Here is a 14,281-nt window from a genome sequence, read left to right as displayed (position 1 = left end):
TGAAGTAACGACACAGGTTAATAAGTCCATAAAACAAACCAAGCACTGGGGTTGATTTCGGAAGCGATAGAGTTGAAAAGCAGAGCCATTAGGTTAAGAATTGCCCCGTTTTGGGCAGTAACTTTTCCGGGAGCGCGCGAGTATCGCCGGGCGGTACCCGATTCCAGAGGGCGCGAACTTCCACTTTAGCGCTCGACGAGGGAAGCGGGGTGCTAAGCGTCGAAGTTAGCGTCCAGGGGCGGTAACGAGGCGCTGCGCCCCGGATGACATCACTATCCCCAAAGCGCCACAGATTGTGGCGTTAGGGTTTACCGCCGTCGCTAGCCTGCGAGGGAAGTTCACGGGCGCCACTACTCTCACCATGCGCAGTCGGAAAGCAGGTAGCGCCCCTACTATCGCCCCCTGAAGGCACTAGCAGGACGTGCAAAGGAGGCCAATTTCTCCCCCATTATGTTCACCTTGACCACATTTGGTCTCCATATTACAAAATGGATATAGATACACTGGAAAAGGTGCAAAACAGAATTACAAGGTTGTTATCAGAACTGAGAGGGTTTAACTATCAGGAAAGGGTGAACAGGCTGGGGCTCTTTTCTCTCGAAAGGCCCGATAGAGGTCTTTAAAATTATGATGGGGTTCAATAGGGTAGACGTACAGAAAATATTTCTACTTGTGGGGGAGATCAGAACTAGGGGCCATAAATATAACATTGTCACCAATAAATCCAATAGGGATTTAGGAGAAACATCTTCACCCAGAGAGTGGTGAGAATGTGGAACTCGCTACAGTGGGTGGTTGAGGCAAATAGCTTATATGCATTTATGAGGAAGCTGGATAAACACACGAGGGCAGAAGGAATCGGATCGTCAGATAGGAGTACGTGGGATATACAGCACAGAAACAGGCCATTCGGCCCAACCAGTCCATGGGGCCTTTGTGCTCCACTCGAGCCTCCTCCCACCTTGCCTCATCTAAATCTATCAGCATAAACTCCTATTCCCTTTTCCCTCGCGTAATTATCGAGATGAAGGGTGGGGGGGAGGTTTGTGTGGCGCGTAACCATGGACCAGTCGGGCTGAATGGCCTGTTTCTGTACTGCTGGCTCTATGTAATTCTACTCAACGTTTCGATCTGATTAATAACTTGGAATTGGGTATTTGTAAACATACAGCACCAGGTTTGCTAAGCACTCTGGTCATGAAGACAATACGCTTTTAAATATCGTTGCTAACCAAGGAATGCGGAACTCGCCACCACATGGAGTAGTTGAGGCGAACAGCACACATGCCTTTAAGGGGAAGCTCGGTAAGTACATGAGGGAGGGAAAAAAGGAATGGAAGGATATGGTGACAGGGTTACAACAACTACTACGTGTATTCATATAGCGCCTTTAACATAGTAAAACGTCCCAAGGTGCTTCACAGGAGTCTTATAAAACAAAATTTGACACTGAGCCACATGAGATAAGAGGATCAGCCATGATCATACTGAATGGCGGTGCAGACTCGAAGGGCCGAATGGCCTATGACTGCTCCTATTTTCTATGTTTCCATAAGGAGATGTTAGCGCAGGTGACCAAAGGCTTGGTCAAAGAGGTAGGTTTTAAGGAGCATCTTAAAAAGAGGAGAGAGGCGGAGAGGTTTAGGGAGAGAGTTCCCGAGCTTAGGGCCCAGGCAGCTGAAGGCACAGCCACCAATGGTGGAGTGATTATAATCAGGGATGCTCAAGATGTCTCGCAAGGCTGGAGGAGATTACAGAGATAGGGAGGGGCGAGGCAATGGAGGGATTTGAAAACAAGGAGGAGAATCCTTGAAGAGGGCTGGGAGGAGGCTGGTGTGGAGCATAACCGCCGGCGTGGACCAGTGGGGCCAAATGGCCTGTTTTTCTGCTGCAGGAGATTGTAAGGAAATTGGAGCCCTGGTCTGTGCTGAGTTAGTGGATCGCAACCAGCGAGGTATCACAATTAGCACCAACAGAAGGGAGGGAAATATCACCCAGGGCTCCTGCTCCCGATTGCTATCCAGTGCTCCCCGGTTAGAAAGTGCGGACGATGGGAGAGGCGAGGATTTGGCCCTGCTGTGAGGAGCCCCATGGTTGAATACCCTGCTGCTATTCACAGTTTGGGGCTCACACATGGGGGTGAGCTATAGGAGGGCAACCAGAACATGTAAACCCAAATCGTGCGACAGATAGATCTTTGTTGGGCGAGGGTATTAAAGGTTATAGGACCAAGGCGGGTATGTAAAAACATAAGAAATAGGAGCAGGAGTAGGCCATACGGCCCCTCGAGTCTGCTCCGCCATTTAATATGATCATGGCCGATCTGATCATGGACTCAGGTCCACTTCCCTGCCCGCTCCCCATACCCTTTAATCCCTTATCGATTAAGAAACTGTCTATCTTTGTCTTAAATTTATTCAATGTCCCGGCTTCCACAGCTCTCTGAGGCAGCGAATTCCACAGATCCACAACCCTCAGAGAAGAAATTCCTCCTCATCTCAATTTTAAATGGGCGGCCCCTTATTCTAAGATCGTGCCCTCTCGTCCTAGTCTCCCCCATCAGTGGAAACATCCTCTCTGCATCCACCTCGTCAAACCCCCTCATAATCTTAAACGTTTCGATAAGATCACCTCTCATTCTTCTGAGATGGAGTTAAGATACAGATCAGCCGTGATCTGACTGAATGGCAGAACAGGCTCGAGGGGCTGAATGGCCTCCTCCTGTTCCTATATCCCCGTGCAACAGCTAGGGCCTTCACTAGCGGAGCAGCATAAGAGGAACAAATTCCGCTGTGATTTTTGAAGGGTTAACGTGCCTATCGCCTCTCACACGCCAGGGTTATACACTTAGTGGGTGGATGTGCTTGTAATACTTGTCAGATGCCATGTGTGGGTCTGAGAAATGAAATAAAAACACATGACGTTTACGCCCACTCAAGATGATATTTCTGTTGAAAGTTTGCCAATATTGCGGATTGTTGCCTCGGGCAGTGGGTGATGAAGAGACGCTCTCTGACTGAGTGACAGACAGACGTTGGGCTGAGGTGGTGGGGGTGGGGGGAAAGGGAGGAAGGAAAAGCAAAAACCGGTAGAAAATGTCCAGAGAGACGGGTCCGTGCGCTTCAACGCTGACCCGTGGCTCCTCGAGTCGGAAAACCCTCCAGGATTGGCCTGTAGTCTCTGGGACATTCACTGTGAGCAACACCCAGGAAAGAAATCACACAGGCGGTAAAATAGTTTTTATTTCATCTGTTTTCTTTTATTAGTTATAAAAGTATTGGCCGAGACGTTAAACCGAGGCCCCGTCTGCCCTCTCAGGTGAATGTAAAAGATCCCATGGTTCTATTACAAAGAAGAGCATGGGTATTCCTCCCCGGTGTCCTGGCCAATATTTAGCCCTCAATCAACATAACAAAAAACAGATTATCTGGCCATTATCACATTGCTGTTTGTGGCAGCTTGCTGTGCACAAATTGGCTGCCGTTTCCCACTATACAACAGTGACGACATTCCAAAAAGTACTTCATTGGCTGTAAAGCGCTTTGGGATGTCATGAAAGGCGCTATATAAATGCAAGTCTTTCTTTCGTTTGGAGACGGCGGGGGGGGTTGAAAGGCTGTTTGACCGGGCGGGAGAGTTGGCGGTCGGGGGTCATGTGACGAACATAACATAATAAGCTTTAAGAAAAAGATTGAGAAGGACACAAGGCAAAGACCCAGGTAATAAATTGCTAAAAAGGCTGGGTTTAAAGGGGATGAGAATGGAACTTGGGAAAATAAACTCAAACATTTCACTGACAATAAACTGGAGCAATATTTAAACATTGAAAATGTAGCCCAGGAGGAATACACCCCACAAAAAAAAACCAGAACAAACTAGTCAGTAATGACACACCAGGGATGAATAGAGAAATAAGGGCAATATTGAAAGGCAAACACTACGTACGTTGCCAACAAAGGCGAGAAAGATGAAAGGGAATACAGAGAGGTTAGGAACAAAGTAAAAAAAACAATTAGGAAGGCAAAAGGAAACTATAACATTAAATTACCAAGGAATATAAAAAAAATAGTAAAGTTTTCTGTAGACACGTCAATAAAAAAAGAAAAATCAGGGTCAGGCTAGGGCCACTGAGGGAATAGAACATAAGAAATAGGAACAGGGTAGGCCATACGCCCCTCGAGCCTGCTCCGCCATTTTATACGATCATGGCCGATCTGATCATGGACTCAGGTCCACTTCCCTGCCCGCTCCCCATAACCCCTTATCGGTTAAGAAACTGTCTATCTCTGTCTTAAATTTATTCAATGTCCCAGCTTCCCACAGCTCTGAGGCAGCGAATTCCACAGATTTACAACCCTCAGAAGAAATTCCTCCTCACCTCAGTTTTAAATGGGCAGCCCCTTATTTTAAGATTATGCCCCCGAGTTCGAGTCTCCCCCATCAGTGGAAACATCCTCTCTGCATCCACCTTGTCAAGCCCCCTCATAATCTTATACGACACACACGACAAACTCACAGGTAATGGCAGCAACACGGCATAAATATTAAATCAGAACTTTGCCTTGGTATTTACCAGCGAGACTAACATGGTGGACAATGACATCAGAAGAAGAGGTAAAAAAGATATAAAGACTGATATGTCCTTACTATACAGTATAAATGCATGAGGCCCATACTTGAGAGAAGGTCCCTCTGTGACCAGTTACCTTTATTACCAAGACCTCAAGTGATGAAGGTGGGTGAAGCTTCCCCTTTTATACCTGAAAGTCCAGGTTAGGAGTGTCTCCTACAAGTTCACCCGCTTGTGGTCAATGTTCTCAAGGTGTGCAACTTAGGTCAGTTTATACATGGGTTACAATGACAGTTGAATACATGACATCACCTCCCCCCCAAAGTCTTATTGGGGTCGCAGATTAAGTCTCTCTGGTGGTTTACGCTCCCTTGTAGAGCGCCCGAGTTGGGGCTCCAGTTGTTGGGCACTGGCCTGAGTGTCTGCTGTTTGCGGTGCCTCAGGCCTGTCTGGACTACCCAGTGACTGGGCTCTCCTCCACTTGGTTCCGGTGTTCGGTCACCTGTGGTGGAGTAAACTCTACGTCGTGTTCTTCCTCTGCTTCTTCTATGGGGTTGCTGAACCTCCTTTTAGTTTGATCCACGTGTTTGCAGCAGATTTGCCCATTGGTAAGTTTAACTACCAAAACCCTATTCCCCTCTTTGGCAATCACATTGCCTGCAAGCCATTTGGGCCCTGCAGCGTAATTAAGGACAAAAACAGGGTCATTGACATCAATACATCGCGCCCTCACATTCCTGTCATGGTAGTCACATTGTGACTGACGCCTGCTCTCAACAATTTCTTTCATAGCAGGGTGTATAAGGGATAACCTGGTTTTGAGCGTCCTTTTCATTAGCAGCTCTGCGGGTGGAACCCCTGTGAGCGAGTGTGATCGGGATCTATTGGCCTACAGGAGGCATGATAAGGGGCTTTGTAGGGAACCCCCTTGGATTCTGAGCATCCCGTTTGATTATCTGCATTGCTCATTCCGCCTGGCCGTTTGAGGCCGGCTTGAACGGTGCTGTTCTGACATGGTTGATTCCATTGCCTGCCATAAAGTCCTGGAATTCAGTGCTTGTGAAGCACGGGCCATTGTCGCTGACCAAGACATCCGGTAGACCATGGGCGACGAACATTGCCCGTAGACTTTCTACCATGGCAGAGGATGTGCTTGAATTTAAATGGCACGCTCAATCCATTTGGAGTAGGCATATACTACAACCAAAAACGTTTTGCCCATGAAAGGACTTGCGTAGTCCACATGGATGCGTGACCATGGCTTGGCAGGCCAGGACCAGGGGCAGAGGGGGGCTTCCCAGCTGAGCACACGTGTTACACCTGTGAACACAAAGTTCCAGGTCTGCATCTATCCCTGGCCACCAAACGTGTGACCTGGCAATTGCCTTCATCATGACAATGCCCAGGTGCTCATTGTGAAGTTCTCTGATAAACACCTTTCTGCCCATCTGGGGCATGACTACTCGGTTTCCCCACAGTAGACAATCGGCCTGAATCGAGAGTTCATCCGAGAGTTCAGGGCATGCCCCGTACGTGGCTGCCCAGTCCCCATTCAGGACACATTTATTAACGAAAGACAGTAGCGGGTCTTTATTTGCCCAGACTTTAATCTGACGGGCTGTCACGGGTGAGCCTTCGCTTTCGAAAGCTTCAACAGCCATGATCATCTCAGCATCATGCTCAGCTGCCCCCTCAGTGGTGGCTAGTGGGAGCCTGCTGAGTGCATCGGCACAGTTTTCAGTGCCCGGTCTGTGCCGAATTGTGTAGTCATAGGCGGCTAACGTGAGTGCCCACCTCTGTATGCGGGCCGATGCATTCACATTTATGGCCTTGTTGTCGGCCAAAAGGGACGTTAGGGGTTTGTGATCTGTCTCCAGCTCAAATTTTCTGCCAAACAGGAACTGGTGCATTTTTTTTACTGCATATATACATGCTAGCGCTTCCTTTTCTACCATCCCGTAGCCCCTTTCTGCCTGGGACAGACTTCTGGAGGCATAAGCTATCGGCTGTAACTGACCATTGGCATTCACATGCTGCAACACACACCCGGCCCCATAGGATGACGCATCGCACGTTAAAACAAGTTTCTTACATGGGTAATATAATGTTAACAGTTTGTTGGAGCATAACAAATTGCGTGCTCTATCAAAAATCCTTTCCTGGCTGTCCCCCCAGAACCAATCGCGACCTTTGCGTAGGAGCACGTGTAGCGGCTCTAGCAGCGTGCTCAATTTGGGAACAAAGATACCAAAATAGTTCAGGAGCCCCAGGAACGAATGCAGCTCCGTCGTGTTACGGGGTCTGGGTGCTCTCTGGATTGCTTCCGTTTTGGACGCAGTAGGTCTGATCCTGCCTGCTGCTACCCTCGTCCCCAGGAATTCTACCTCTGGAGCCAAGAAGAAGCACTTTGCCTTTTTCAGTCGCAACCCTACCCGGTCCAGTCTGCGTAGCACCTCCTCCAGGTTGTGGAGGTGTTCTTCAGTATCGCGACCCGTGATGAGGATGTCGTCTTGAAAAACCACCGTCCTTAGAATCGGCTTGAGGAGGCTTTCCATATTTCACTGAAAGATCGCGGCCGCCGAACGAATCCCGAACGGACATCTGTTATACTCAAACAGCCCCTTGTGTGCCGTGATGATGGTCAGCTTCTTCGACTCACTCGCCAACTCCTGGGTCATGTAAGCTGAGGTCAGGTCCAATTTTGAAAACAGTTTGCCACCGGATAGCGTCACAAAGAGGTCCTCCGCTCTCGGTGGCGGGTACTGGTCTTGGAGTGACACCCGATTAATGGTGGCCTTGTAATCGCCACATATCCTGACCGACCCATCCGCCTTGAGCACCGGCACGATCGGGCTCGCCCAGTCACTGAATTTGACTGGCGAGATGATGCCTTCCCTCAGCAGGCGGTCCAATTCGCCCTCTATCTTTTCCCGCATCACGTATGGCACCGCTCTGGCCTTGTGGTGTACTGGCCTGGCGTCCGGGTTTATGTGAATCACTACCTTGGCCCCCATGAAAGTGCCAATGCCGGGTTGAAATAATGAGTCAAATTTGTCCTGGACCTGTGAGCATGATACTCTCTCCACAGGAGAAATTGCATTGACATCACCCCATTTCCAGTTCATGACAGCAAGCCAACTCCTCCCCAGTAGTGCGGGACCGTCCCCCGGGACAATCTAGAGTGGCAACCTGTTCTCCGAATCTTTGTGGGTCATGACTACCGTGGCGCTGCCTAACACCGGAATGATCTCCTTTGTATATGTCCGTAGCTGTGCGTCAATCGGCAATAATTTTGGCCTCCTGGCCTTGGACAACCACAACCTTTCGAACAGTTTGATACTCATCAGGGACTGGCTGACCCCCGTGTCTAGCTCCATTAATACTGGGATGCCATTGAGGAGCACTTTCATCATTATCGGTGGCGTCCTGGTGTATGAACTGTATATGCGCTCCACAGGAACTCGCTGAACTTCAGCTTCCAGCAATTTCCCCCAGCATTCATTTGGCCTCGTAGGGCTTACATCGGACCCTCCTCGTACATCAACCTGGCTGCAGGCTTCCTGCACATTTGCGCCAAGTGACCACTGACGTTGCAGTTTCTGCAGGTATATTGCTGATACCTGCAAGCTCTGGCTGGTTGTTTGCCTAAACACCTCCAACATCAGCTGGAGGCCCCGTTGTTGGAAACAAAAGGTCCATTACCAGTCAATTGTTTCTGACTGTCGCTGTAACTGTCCTTAAGCGCACCATTAACAGGTGTTGATGGCCCCATTACTGGCCGCATTGTCCATTGCGATGGCATGAATCGCAATTCAGCTAGCCATTGTCTCTGTTGAATTCCCCCTTTGGGTTCGACTACATGCTCGGGCATGTCCAATTGCCCTGGTCTGCCTAGAGAACTGTGCGCTGCGTTAACAATGTTGACTCCCTGGTCGTTTGCCGCATTTGAGCCAAGATATTTGTCATACATCATCCTGGTCTCTTCCTCCCCTGAGATAAATGTCTGGGCTATCAGAGCCGCTGCTTCCTAGGTCAAGTCTTTGGTCTCAATCAGTTTCCTGAAAACCCCAGCGTGCCCGATGCCCTCAATAAAAAAGTCTCGCAGCATCTCCGCTCTGCATGCATCTGGGAACTTACATAGCCTCGCCAGTCGCCGGAAATCTGCCACGAAGTCTGGAACGCTTTGCCCTTCTCACTGCCGGTGCATGTAAAACCGGTGTCTCGCCATGTGCATGCTGCTCGCCGGTTTAAGGTGTTCCCCGATCAACTTACTGAGCTCTTCAAACGTCTTGTCCACCGGCTTCTCTGGCACTAGAAGGTCCTTCATCAGGGAGTACGTTCTGGATCCACAAACCGTCAGGAGATGAGCCCTGCGTTTGTCGGCCGAATCCTGTCCCAACCATTCCTTAGTGACAAAACTTTGCTGTAGTCTCTCAATAAAGTCGTCCCAATCATCACCAACACAGTACCTCTCTTCTGTGCTGCTAGTGGCCATGCTCGCGTGGTTTAAATCCCAGTTTCTCGCAAATGATATGTCCTTACTATACATTATAAATGCACACAAGGCCCATACTTGAGAAGGTCACTCTGTGACCAGTTACCTTTATTACCAAGACCTCAAGTGATGATGGTGGGTGGAGCTTCCCCTTTTATACCTGAAAGTCCAGGTTAGGAGTGTCGCCCACAAGTTCACCCCCTTGTGGTCAGTGTTCTCAAGGTGTACAACTTAGGTCAGCTTATACATGGGTTACAATGATAGTTGAATACATGACAAAGACAGTTAAGACAGCTGAGCTAATTGATACAATAATCAAACTTGGAGAGGATTAAACCCCTGGTTGGGATGGATTACATCCACTCATATTAAAAGAAGTTAGGGAGAAATAGCTGAGGCACTGTTACATATATATATATAATATTCATGAGAAATGGGGATAGTGCCAGAGGACTGGCGGACAGCTAGTATGATTTGTATATTTAAAATGGGAGATAGAACAAATCCAGGGGGCTATAGACCCATTAGCCTAACATCGGTACTAGGAAAGATAATAGAATTCTTACTCACAAATGTAATAGAAAAATAGCTAGAAACCAAAAATATAATAGTCAGCATGCATTCCAGACGAGATCATGCTTGACCAACCTTACTGAATTCTTTCAAGAAATAACAGAAAGGGTAGATAAGGGCAATGCAGCAGAGGTAATATATTTGTATTTTCAAAAGGCCTTTGATAAGGTACCGCATAGTAGACTCATGACTACGGTCAGAGCATGTAGAGTCAGGGGACAGGTAGCAGAATGGGTAGCAAGCTGGCTACAAAACAGTAAACAGAGAGTAGGGGTTAAAGGTCATTACTCAGATGGGTGAAAGGTGAGTAGTGGTGTTCCACAGGGATCGGTGCTGGGACCACTGTTGTTCACCGTTGACAAACGATTTGGACTCGAGAATCGGAAGTACAATTTCAAAATTTGCAGACACCACCAAATTGGGGTATGTGGTTAATACAGAGGAGGACTGCGACAAAATACAGGAAGGTATTAATAAACTTGCTGAATGAATGTGCGTGTAATTGGCAAATGAACTTCAATAGAGACAAGCGTGAGCTGATGCATTTTGGTAGGAAGAAAGAGGAGGCCACCTACAAATAAGTGTCTAAATGGAGTAGAGGGGCAGAGGGATTGGGGATACAGATACACCAATCACTAAAAGTAGCGATGAAGATTAATAAGGCCATAAAAAGCAAACAAAGCAATGGGGTTCATCTCTAGAGGGTTAAAATCGCAAAGCGGAGAAGCTACGTTAAACTTGTAGCGAACATTGGTTAGATCCCCACTGACACCTGGGAGTCCCTGGCCAAAGACTGCCCTAAGTGGAGGAAAAGCACCTCGAGTCTCATCGCCGAGAGCGTGCAGAAATCAAGCGCAGGCAGCGGAAAGAGCGTGCGGCAAACCAGTCCCACCCACCCCTTCCCTCAACGACTATCTGTCCCAGCCCTGTGACAGAGACTGTAATTCCAGTATTGGACTGTTCAGCCACCTAAGAACTCATGTTAAGAGTGGAAGCAAGTCTTCCTCGATTCAGAGGGACTGCCTGTGATGGTGATGATGAGATCGACAAAAAGACTTGCATTTATATTTTGAGGGACTGAGGGAGAGTTGCACAACATCCTGGGAGGGGTGAGATGGAGCAGGAGACACTTCCAGAGAAAGCAACACGATGTGGGAACAAATTTAAGCTGATTACAGGATTCGATGGGGCGGCCGTTCAGGGTGATGTCAGGGAGCACTTCTTCACACAAAGGGTGCTGGGAATCTGGAACTCTCTCCCCCCAAAGCGCTGTTGAGGCCGGAGGCAATTGAAAATTTCAAAACTGAGATTGATCGATTTTTGTTGGGTAAGGGTATCGAGGGTCAGGGAACTAAGGCGGCTAGATGGAGTTAAGATACAGATCTGCCGCGATTTAACTGAATGCTGAGACAGGCTCGAGGAGCTGAATGGGTCTCCTCCTGTTCCTTTGTAACAGGCTCGAGGGGCTGAATGGCCTCCTCCTGTTCCTGTGTAACAGACTCGAGGGGCTGAATGGGCCTCCTCCTGTTCCTGTGTAACAGGCTCGAGGGGCTGAATGGGCCTCCTCCTGTTCCTGTGTCACAGGCTCGAGGGGCTGAATGGGCCTCCTCCTGTTCCTGTGTAACAGCCTCGGGGGGCCGAATGGGCCTCCTCCTGTTCCTGTGTAACAGGCTCGAGGGGCTGAATGGCCTCCTCCTGTTCCTGTGTAACAGGCTCGAGGGGCAGAATGGGCCTCCTCCTGTTCCTGTGTCACAGGCTCGAGGGGCTGAATGGCCTCCTCCTGTTCCTGTGTAACAGGCTCGAGGGACTGAATGGGCCTCCTCCTGTTCCTGTGTCACAGGCTCGAGGGGCTGAATGGCCTCCTCCTGTTCCTGTGTAACAGGCTCGAGGGACTGAATGGGCCTCCTCCTGTTCCTGTGTCACAGGCTCGGGGGGCCGAATGGGCCTCCTCCTGTTCCTGTGTAACAGGCTCGTGGGGCTGAATGGCCTCCTCCTATTTCCATGACGAGACAATAACGGAGATAGATGAAAATGCTTGACAATGGATTGTGAGAAAACAAGACTCTGCTCCGTTGCTGTGTGAATATTGCACCGCGGTTCCCACAGGGAACTGAGAGTGCGACTATTAGCAGTGAGATGGGTGGGACCGACCATGTGTGGAGCCTCGTGCTCCCATCTCTATGTCGGGTGGGCTTCCCCATCGGCCCGTGTCGCTGGGGGAAGCATGGGACCCCCAAACACAAGGGCAAACGCCAACTTTAGATCCCGAGACACTCTGGGGCTGGTTACGGTCTGGTTGCTGAAACATCTGTCAACTCATCCCTTTTGGTGTGGAATCAAGTCATCCTCGTTTGTTGTATGGAGAGAAAGCAGGAAAGGGGTCCTGAGGGAATGATCAGCCATGATCTTATTGAATGGCGGTGCAGGCTCGAAGGGCCGAATGGCCTACTCCTGCACCTATTTTCTATGTTTCTATGTTTCTATGTTTCTATTTCAGAATGTCCCCACGCGTTTACAGCCAATGAAATACGTTACAAGTGTGGTCACTGTTGTAATGTGGGAAACGCAGCAGCCAATTTGCACACAGCAAGCTCCTACAGACAGCAATATGATAATGACCAGATCATCTGTTTCTTTTTATTGATGTTGATTGACCAGAATACTGGGGATAACTCCCCTGACCACACTCGGGATACTGTGAACAGTTCTGGTCTGCATACTATAAAAAAAATAGAGAGGCACTGGAGAAGGTGCAGGATTGGGAGGTTATATGTATCAGGAAAGATTGAACAAGCTGGGGTTTTTTTCTCTAGTAAAGAAAAGAGAAAAGAGGCCTGGTAGAGATCCTTAAGGTTATGAAAGGGAGATGATATTTCCAGTTGTGGAGACCAGAAATAGGGCCCATAAATACAAGATAGTCACTAATAAACCAAATAGGGAATTTAGGAGAAACTTCTTTACACATAGAGTGGTTAGATTGTGGAATTCGCTACCGAATAGCATAGATTAATTTAAGTGCATGCTAGATAAACAAATGGGAACATAAGAATTAGGAGCAGGAGTAGGCCATACGGCCCCTCGAGCCTGCTCCGCCATTCAATGAGATCATGGCTGATCTTCGACCTCAACTCCACTTTCCCGCCCGATCTCCATGTCCCTCGATTCCCCCAGACTCCAAAAATCTATCGACCTCAGCCTTGAATATATCCAGAGACTCAGCATCCACAGCCCTCTTGGGGCAGAAAATTCCAAAGATTCACAACCCTCTGAGAGAAGAAATTCCTCCTCATCTCCATCCTAAATGGGCAACCCCTTATTCTAAGACTATGTCCCCCAGTTTTAGTTTCCCCTATGAGTGGAAATATCCTCTCTGCATCCACCTTGTCGAGCCCCCTCAGAATCTTGTATGTTTCAATAAAATCATCTCTCATTCTTCTAAACTCCAGAGAGTGTAGGCCCATTCTACACAATCTCTCATCAATTGAGAGAAAAAGGAAGGGAAGGTTATGCTGATAAGGTGGGAGGAGGCTCGTGTGGAGCATTAACTCCGGCACAGAGCTGTTGGGCCGAACGGCCTGTTGATGTACATTCTATGTAACAGTGTAATACCTCCAACCAGAGCTAGTAACCCGAGTGGTACCACGGACTTCTGTGAAGATGTTCAGTGAGACACTACACCAAGTTTCTGAGCTCAGTAACACGGGTGAGGAGATCGAGGTGCGAGGTATTGATGGGACAATGTCGGGCTTGAACTGGCAGCGGGAGTTCACAGTGACATCGGTGGAGGCCTGGCTACCCTCAGAGTCAGAGCCTGGTGAGGCGGATCAGCACACTACACGGGCAGGGGGTAACTGTGCCTGCCCCCACCCCATCGGTAATCCTCAGGTTTTAACATTCCAAAACACTCGGCAGGATGTTATGTTGCAGTGACATGAGAGAGAGAAAGTGAGAGCAATTGTGAGAGAGAGCAAGAGTAAGTGAGAGCAATTGTGAGAGAGAGCAAGAGTGAGTGAGAGCAAGAGTGAGTGAGAGAAAGCAATTGTGTAAGAGAGGAGAGCAAGAGTGAGTGTGAGAATAAGGGAAAGAGAGAGAGAAAGAGAGAGAGAATGAAAGAGTGAGAGTGAGAGAGTGAGAGTGAAAAAGAGAGAATGAGAGAGAGAGAAAGAAAGAGAGAGAAAGAGAGAGTGAAAGAGTTAGAGAGTGAAAGAGTTAAAGAGAGTGAAAGAGTTAAAGAGAGTGAAAGCGAGAGAGAGTGAAAGAGAGTGAGAGAGTGAGAGAGAGAACAAGAATGCATGAGAGAGAAAGAAAGCGAGAGAAAAAGAATGAGAGGGGAGAAAGAGTGAGAGAACGAGAGAGAGAGTTACTGTATATCAACAGCCAGCACACAGAGCAGAGGAGGATACCACAATTCTCCAATTCTCGTCCTAAGAAGTAAGGTATCCGTTTACTACCAGCCAACACCGAGATCAGGGAACTGTTCCCTTTAACAGAATCCCCACAGCTTCTGCAAGATCCGATAAAGTTTAAAACAGAGAACAAATACCACATTCCCTCACTTTGCAAACAGCGTGCGAGAGGTGTGGACACACTCACCATAGTGGGAGACTGGGAGCTGAGCTGAGCTACAGACTGACTCCTGCCCA

The 14,281-nt window shown here is 48.5% G+C and overlaps 1 protein-coding gene across 7 annotated transcripts in view; it reads right to left on the bottom strand.

Annotated features, from left to right (window-relative positions):
- Positions 1–14,281, bottom strand: part of triobpb (TRIO and F-actin binding protein b) — a 162,250-nt gene that overhangs the window by 130,643 nt on the left and 17,326 nt on the right. The window contains exon 1 of one of the 7 annotated variants that reach the window (XM_070861616.1): positions 14,232–14,281. This exon is cut by the window's right edge and continues 406 nt beyond it. The exons of the other annotated variants lie outside the window; for them this stretch is intronic. Coding sequence (XP_070717717.1) covers positions 14,232–14,234 — 3 coding nt within the window. The 5' untranslated portion in view covers positions 14,235–14,281. The remainder of the gene's footprint in view (positions 1–14,231) is intronic. 7 annotated transcript variants of the gene reach the window in all.

The sequence above is a fragment of the Pristiophorus japonicus genome, chromosome 19, assembly GCF_044704955.1.
Source record: "Pristiophorus japonicus isolate sPriJap1 chromosome 19, sPriJap1.hap1, whole genome shotgun sequence".
Classification (NCBI taxonomy): domain Eukaryota; kingdom Metazoa; phylum Chordata; class Chondrichthyes; family Pristiophoridae; genus Pristiophorus; species Pristiophorus japonicus.
Note: the sequence above shows the minus strand (reverse complement) of the source record. Positions and strands in the feature narration are given on the sequence as shown.